The following is an 8,009-nucleotide window of genomic DNA, read 5'->3' on the forward strand; positions in this document are numbered from 1 at the left end:
GGCGTGGGGGCGGGGGGCGGGCGAGGCTTGGTCACTGGCCGGGAGCTCCAAGAAACTTTGAAAACTCCAGGGAAAGCCTTGGTTTGAGGCCGCTGAGGGGTCTCAGTAAGACTCAGGGAGGGAGTGCGAGCCCAGCTGAGAAGTACCTCCAGGCTCGCGGGGTTTGAGGAGCGTTAAAAACTCTTCAGGCTCGGTCGCCCTCCCCTGCCGGCCAGTTACCCTTAGCAGAGGCGGTCTCCGAGAAAGGGTCTGCCTCCCAGACTCCTGATCCTGGGAAGAGGGGTCCTCGGGGGTCCTGCGGGTCTGCAGAAGGTCTGAGCTTTAGGAGGAAGGATGTGGCTTTGAGTCAGTGCCCAAGGGTGGGAATTAGGACCCCTGCTTCATGTCATGGCACCCTGCCTCACGGGGGGATGGCCTTGGGGTACCGTGTGGAATGTGGGGGAGCACCTATCCCCAGGTGAAACAGCCCCTCCGGGCTGAGGTTGGCACTGCCCGCAGCCTCCTCAGTTACACACAAGCCTGCCACCTGCCCTGTCCCTTCCTGTGGCAGAAATGAGAGCTTACAGATGGAGAGTGAGTCTCCCACCCGCCCCAGCTCTCACCTTAGCCCCAGCTTGGGACCAGCCTCCATGGTGCAGAGAGGACCCTGCCCAAGGCCACCTGGTGAATGAGTGTGGAGTTGGGGGCAGCGGAACCCAGACTCTCCAGGTATCCTAGCTTCTCTGTACCCAGATTCCTCACCTCCACCCCCATTGGCTTTCTTGGCCTTTTGCCTTAACAACCACTCATGGGTTTGGAAGAGCCCCAGTGAAACAGGGGTCCTAGCTCCTGAGCTCTCAAGGGTTGCTGCCACCAGGGGACCCTCAGGAAGCTGAGTGGTGCTGGGAGGCGGCGAGTCCATCTTGAATCCACCTAGCTGAATTCTGGCGTCAGAGCTCAGACCGCCACCCACCCTGACGGTGCCACTGGCACCCAAAGCGTCTCTATACCTACTGCTGTGGAGAGGACAGAGAAGAGGAGGTGGGGGGGAGTGGAAGCGGGTGGGACGGTGGAGGACACACTATAACTGTAGGGCAAACCTCAGAGTCCACACTGATCCCAAGAACTTTGACTGCAAGAAGCTGGGGGAGACACTGAGCTGGGCTAATAGGGGGGGGGGCGCTGCAGGGGAGGCTAGACTGGGTTTAGCCCTAAAAGGGTTCTCAGAGTCAGGAAGCCTGAGGCCCCTTGCAGGCTCCGGGGTGCATGCTCCAGCTCTGAGGGACAGGTCTGGGGGGGATGAGGGCCTGAGAGGCAGTAGGCATGAGACCCAGACTGGAGGTGAGATCCTCAGCTCTGGGGTTTCTCAGGAACCAGGGAAGGGAGCCAGGAGCGAGTCTAGCTCTGGTCGAGAAGGGACTTTTGCTTTATTTTTAGAGCCACTTCCACCGGGAGGGAGAGGGGGTGCAGAGGGGCAGGTTCTGGTGGCCTTGCCCCCTTAATTGGGAGCTGTCCCTCTGGGCTGGCTAGGGCCGACCCCTTGTTGGCTGGTGCAGGGGCTGAGCTGGTGGAGCTTCTGGGGTGCCCTCAAAGGGTTCTGTCTCCCGGGACTTATCCCAAGAGGGCTGGGTGCTGTTCCTACTGAATTCTCAGGACCCGAGATGGAGTGTGGGTGCAGAGTACCAGCGCATGTGGCCGTGTGCTGACATGTACAAGCGGCTTGGGGGGCTCACAGGTGTCCGTGCCTCTGGCCATTTTTTTTCTTTCAACCTACTCGGAGTGTGCGGCGAACCTCTGAAAATGCGACCCCCCCTTCCCCAGCTGCAAAGAGGGTGCCCAACCCCTGGGCATGGTCTGCTGGTGTTGGCTCTCAGGACCCTGGCTGAGCCGCCAGGAGTGCAGAGCCCTGCTCTGGGTGGAGGGCTAGGGTGGTGAGTAAAGGAGGAGCGGCCGGTACCCCCAGCTGAGTTTCTGGGGCACCCATCCCCACTGGGCTGTGACTGACCTCATTCCAGGCAGTGGCCCTGGCCCTGCCCAGGGCCTTGGCAGGTGGTTCTGGGCTGCCCAAAGTTAGTCTTGGCCAAACTTTCCCTCTAACTGGGCTGCAGTTAGCCCCTTTCTCAGGCTCTTGAGGGTCCTCCATCTTGGGGATTGTGACCTCCTGGTACCCCCACACTCAGCATTTTCTCATCTATTCGTTCACTCACTGAGCATCTTCTGTTTGGCAGACAAGCACTCCAAGGCCTCATCAGAAGGGCTCTCTTGTCTGGGGGCGGGTGGGGCTATACTTTGACCTTAGGATTTGGGAAAAGCGAGAGGAGATAGGAGGGTGCAGGTGGGGAAACCCGCTTGGCTCCTGGGGCTAATGAGGGAGTGGGGTTCTGAGTATGTGGGGGAGGGACCTGGGCTTCTGTGGGGCTTTTCTCCCTGTGCTATCCCAGGAGAAGCTCCTGTGGCTGGGGACCAATGCCCCACCCCCAGCACCCTATGGATCCACACGGGAACCCGAAGTAGCTTTTGCTCAGAACCAGGCCTGGCTGGATGGGGCCCAGGAGAGATGTGGGACCTAAGGCTGGATGAGACCAGGAGGGAGAGGAGTTTGGGGCTGGATGGAAGCCGCAGGGAAATGCAGACCAGATGCAAAGGGAGGGTTCGGAACAACTTGTCAGATGTTTGCTGTGTGGAGGTCAGAATCCCATTCCTCTCATCCCCTCCCCTGTCTGCATCCCCCACCCCCACCCCAAGCCTCCATCCCCACCCTTCTCCATGTCCTGTCCAGGACAGGCGTCTGAGGGCGGGTGAGGATAATAGTACTAGTAATTGGTCCCAAAGATCTCCGATCTCAAAGCTGGTTTGTGGCAGGAGTGGGCCTGGAAAATCTGTGGTCCATCCCCATTCCCATCCCCCTTCCACAGGGTTCCGGAAGCACCTCCCCCTCTGCTCCTCTGGCTTCCCTGGTGTCCTTGCTTGCAGCTTCCTTCCCTCAGGCAGGAGGGTGGGGTGGGGGTGGGGTGTTCCGAACCCAAAGTGCCCAGTTTGGGTGGGGAAAGAGGATGTGCTTCTGGGGTCACTTGGTTCCTGGGGGGAGAATGGGATGGGAAGGGGGTGTCCAAGATGGGAGGGGAGGGCCCGGGAGTAATCAGGGCTGGCCCCTTCCCTGAGGAGGGCCATGAAGGGAGGGCAGTGACTTCTGATCCACCTGGCAGTCCGTCTGTCCCAGCCCAGGCTTCTCTTCATGGGTCTCAGCAGTGAGGTCCAGTGGGGGAGACTCCTCGTCTTCTGATTCCCTCTTGGGGAAAAGGGAACCCCCTGAGCTGGCTACTCCAGGCTGCAGCCCTGGCCTCAGTCCTTGTTGACACCCGAGGTCTCACTGAACTTATCCCAGGAGGGCTGGGCCTGTATTCCCAGGGCACAAGGCAGGGCATGGGGGCAGGGCCTCTGGGAGCAGAGGCCACGCTGACACTGCCCCTTCCAGCTGCTGCAGCCCAGGGTGGGAGTGCTGTGGCCGTGTCCACACCTCCCTCGAGCTTTCCACCCCCTCTCTGAGCGCCAGTGTGCCTGCCTATCACATGGGGCAGTGAGTGGGTTGGAGGGCGATTTCCAGCTTGCTTTGTCACCATGATGGGGAAGCAGAATTGTCATCCCTCCCTTTCCTGTGACTTCTGTAGACCAGCTCTGCCCCGGACCTTGTTTTGGGGGGTGAGGGAAGCTCCCAAAGCCTGAAGACCATCAACCCACCATCTCCCCAGAGGCTGTGGATGGTGGCAGGGGAGCCACTGGTACGCCTGGGATTCACCCAAAGCACGCTCCAAGCCAAGCACCCCAGCATGTGGGTCTGCACACCTGTGTGGTCACCCAGCTTGAGTTTCATGGGGGCTAAGGAGGAAGAGGAAGCTGGGGCCCTGCCTGGGGGTCTCTTAGGCTGGGTGAAGGCTGGATGAAACCTGAACTTGCCCTGTGTATTACCTCCTGGGTGGGGCCAGACCAGGAGGCTGCCTGTGGGGGCAAGGAGAGTCCCCTCAGAGGACTGGAGGCAGGGTAGGGCCTTGGGCAGAGACTGCCTCCTCTGAAGGCACAGGTCCCACAGGCTCTGCCTCCATCTACCTAGTTTCCAGCCCTCTCTCAGGTCCTCCCTTGGAGCTGTTTGCTCAGCTGGCCCTGCCACACCCTGCCCGCCTCTCCCTGCGGTACCTGGAGGTGAGGCTTGGCCTTGGGAAACTGCTCAGGGTACCTGCCTGCCCAGTGGGGTGCTTGGAGGGGCTTCCCCAAGTTTGGGGCAGTCAGGGGGCTGTCATCAGCCAACTCTCCCGGAACCTTGGTCAGTGCCCCACTCCCCTAATCAGAATGAGAGGAATCATCAGAAATGCTGCAGTCACAGCCTTGCACCCTGGGGTCCGAGCCAGGTCTGGGAGGCCCTGACTGCTGAGCTCTTGGGAGGGGTCCTCAGGCCACCTCACTCACTGTTCCCGAAGGTGCTGGGCTGTGTGAAGGCGTTTGAGTTGGGCCCAGGGCAATGAGAACTAGCAGGGCTGTAATCAGTGGGGCACGGGGCTCTGCAGGGGAGGGAATGAAAAGAGCAGCTGTCCTTTGTTGGGACACTTGTCAATAATTAATGGCCTAACCTAGGGGACAACTTCAGCCATTTAACCAAAGTGTGACCTGGGGTAATTATAGTGCAGGGAGGGGCCTGTGAGGTGGGGAGGGTGGGCAGAGCCCTGTGGATGGCAAGTCCGGGTCACTGGCCCTACTGGTGCTTGGTCAGGCGTGAGAGGCACAGCAGTGTGAGGGTTGGGGCAAGCTAGCTAGAGTGGGCAGCCTGGCAGGACAGCCCCCCCACCCCCTGTTGCCCTGTTGGCCTGTGCTGGGGCAGGTGCTCTCAACCCACCTCCCAGGCTGCCCATCTGGCACTTTAGGATGGGTGGGCCTGGGGGAGTGGGAAGTGAATCTGGGGTCCCTGAGGCTGGTCTATAATGGGAGGGCTTGAGGGGACCAGCACCCTCTCATGCCCACCTCTCCTTCCACACACCCGCAGGAGCCTGATGCCACGCACCCTGGACGGGCAGATCACCATGGAGAAGACTCCCAGCTACTTTGTGACTCTCGAGGCCCCTCGCCGCATCCACAGCATGTCCCCGGACACGAAGCTGATCGTGGTGGTTCGCAACCCCGTGACTCGGGCCATCTCCGATTACGCCCAGACGCTCTCCAAGACCCCGGGCCTGCCCAGCTTCCGAGCCCTGGCCTTCCGCCACGGCCTGGGCCCTGTGGACACGGCCTGGAGTGCCGTGCGCATTGGCCTCTACGCCCAGCACCTGGACAACTGGCTTCGATACTTCCCTCTGTCCCACTTCCTGTTTGTCAGCGGCGAGCGCCTGGTCAGTGACCCGGCTGGAGAAGTTGGCCGAGTGCAGGACTTCCTGGGCCTCAAAAGGGTCGTCACGGACAAGCACTTCTACTTCAATGCCACCAAGGGCTTCCCCTGCCTCAAGAAGGCCCAGGGGAGCAGCCGCCCCCGCTGCCTGGGCAAGTCCAAGGGCCGGCCCCACCCCCGGGTGCCCGAGGCAGTGGTCCAGCGTCTGCGGGACTTCTACCAGCCCTTCAACCGCAAGTTCTACCAGATGATCGGCCAGGACTTTGGCTGGGACTGAGAGGCCAGGCCAGCCCACGCCCTGTCTGGGGAAACTCAGTAACCTTAATTTATGCCCGTCGCCCAGCCGAAGCAGGCTGTGTGCACATGCTGGGTAGAGAGAACTATTTAAGAAATAAAGTCTGGAACTGTGTTCTTCCATGTGACCTTGAGGGTTGGAGGGTGGGGGCTGGAGGTGCCGCGGCGCAGGGAAATGATAATCACACCAGCTAACGCGAGCTAGCGGGCATTGCGAGAGTGCCACAAGAGGTCTAAACTTGATCCTTACACACCCCTTGAGGTACGCTTGGCCACATGTCACAGGTGAGCAACTGAGGCTCAGAGAGATTTAGGGCCCGCGCAGGGACACACAGTATAGCTTTGGTGACTCTGAAGGCCATCCTAGAGCTCTCTTCTCAGCCCTGAGACACCAAGCTGGGTTGTCCCATGTTCCTGATGAGGAAACTGAGGTCCCAGGTTACTCATTTGAGAGGTGGGGCAGGAGTAAAGCTGGGTCTGCCCAACTCTGGGCTGCACGCATGACTTGAGATAATTTGGCATCCTGCTGCCCAGTGGACGTTCCCTCCCGGAAACCTTGTGGGGTTGCTGCACAGTGAGCGTGAGGTGACTCCTGTGTGTCTAACAGCCTCCTACCAGGTCCTCACACAGTTCTGCCCGGCCTACCACAGGCAAGTCACAGGTCCCATTCCCCAGACCCTGCCCATACCACAGGCCCCAGGCCCTCACTGTCCCAGTTCTGTTGTGTTTACCCAGCTTCCTGGAGGGTGGGGATGGGCAGGAATAAAGGCTCATCTGCAGCCCAGCTGCCTGCTCAGCTCCTAACCCAGTCAGGCCAGACTGAGGCAGGCAGGGGTGCCCTGTCTACCTCTCTGCCCCTGGGAATGCCAGGCCCCTCAGTAATGACAGTTAACTGCTCCTGGCCACAGTGCTGTCTGACAGGTAGCCACCAGTTGCACTGATAACCTCCAGGACTCTTTAGGCGCAGGCTTGGCACCCAGGCTGCCCGGGCCCTTGTAGGATCTGGCAGTGGCCTCTGCATCCCAGGCCTTGGGTCCATATCATATCCTTTTTTTTAAAAATCAACTTTATTTGTTTATTTATCTTTTTTTGTTGTTGTTAATCCTCATCCGAGGATATTTTTCCATTGATTTTTAGAGAGAGTGGAAGGGAGGGGAAGAGACAGAGAGAAACATCAATGTGAGAGAGATATCAATTGATTGCCTTCCACTAGTCCTGACCAGGGCCAGTGATTGAGCCTACAACCGAGGTACATGCCCTTGATGGGAACTGAACCCAGGACCCTTTAGTCCACAGGTCAATGCTCTATCCACTGAGCCAAACAGGCTAGGGCCATATCATATCCTTGACTCTGCAGTGGTCTTTCCACTCTGGGATACTTGAGCCACACCCTGTCCTGGACCCCAGGGTCAGAATGAGGGAGGATTTTGAGGGGAGGAGCGGCTTGTCAGTCACCACTTTCCTCTTTGGCTAGTGGCCCCACCAATCACCATGACCACTGCCTTTGTCACATGACCCACCCGTGGTGTGGACTTGAGTTCAGTTGATGTATGAGAAAAGCCACAGCAGAAGGTGGGGAGGGAGATGGGAACATCTGTCTCCAGCAGCCAGGAGACCTGTCCCTTGCCCTCCTAGTTCTGGACCCAGAGGACACTCCAGTCTGGAGCTGCCTTGAGGGACCAGTACTGTCTTCTAGGCCAACCATCCCGAGCAAGCCAGGAGCAGGGCTGGGGGCTAGTCCCAAGTCATCTTGGTGGAACTGTGGCACAGATGGGGGCAGATGGGGGTGAGATGTACACATAGCCTCCTCCCCAACTTGGACCAATTTACAATAACGAGGGTGCTGTGTTTTGGAATCCCTGCTGGGTGGCGAGCACTTGTGCCTGGCAGCTCTGTCCCCATTCCCTAAGCTGGGGCCCCACTTACAGATGGCATGGCAGCCTGCCCTGGTTGGCTGGGGCAGGAGGGAAGCAGGGTAGCCCTGGCCCTGCCCCAGTTCCCAGCCTGATCCATGCATCTTGCTTTTCCCTGGACACACCCTTGTCCAAATGTCTGACGTCTCATGCCTGGATGGCTTCCTGGGTTCCTCACCGTTCCCCTGGCGCCTCTTTTTTCTCCTACAATGAGTAGTCTGCATGCACGGTGGTCAGAGGGGTGCCTTCAGAGCGAGCCAGAGCCCATTATTTAAAACACTCCAATCTTCTCCCCTAGCCCTGTTGCTTCTAGAAAGAAGACCAGGTTCCTCATTGTAGCTATCAAGCCCGCTGAAGTCCCCCCGCTCCCGACACCTGTGTGGTATTCTCACCCCTCAGCTTCTGCCCTGTCAGGAGGTGCACACAGGGCAGCTGAGCTCTCTGGGCTTATT

The 8,009-nt window shown here is 59.2% G+C and overlaps 1 protein-coding gene across 1 annotated transcript; it reads left to right on the forward strand.

Moving 5' to 3' along the window:
* The first annotated feature begins 4,835 nt into the window (after positions 1–4,835).
* On the forward strand, positions 4,836–5,759 carry HS3ST6 (heparan sulfate-glucosamine 3-sulfotransferase 6). Its single transcript, XM_006763916.2, has one exon. It carries the CDS (start codon positions 4,950–4,952, stop codon positions 5,625–5,627), a length of 678 nt encoding a protein of 225 aa, XP_006763979.1. The 5' UTR covers positions 4,836–4,949; the 3' UTR covers positions 5,628–5,759.
* The last annotated feature ends 2,250 nt before the right edge of the window (positions 5,760–8,009 follow it).

This window comes from Myotis davidii, unplaced genomic scaffold, assembly GCF_000327345.1.
Source record: "Myotis davidii unplaced genomic scaffold, ASM32734v1 scaffold599, whole genome shotgun sequence".
In the NCBI taxonomy this organism is placed as follows: domain Eukaryota; kingdom Metazoa; phylum Chordata; class Mammalia; order Chiroptera; family Vespertilionidae; genus Myotis; species Myotis davidii.

Bases quoted from the DNA above. Each gene is read 5' to 3' on its own strand.
- HS3ST6 (XM_006763916.2), top strand. From the start codon at position 4,950: ATGGGAGGGCTTGAGGGGACCAGCACCCTCTCATGCCCACCTCTCCTT.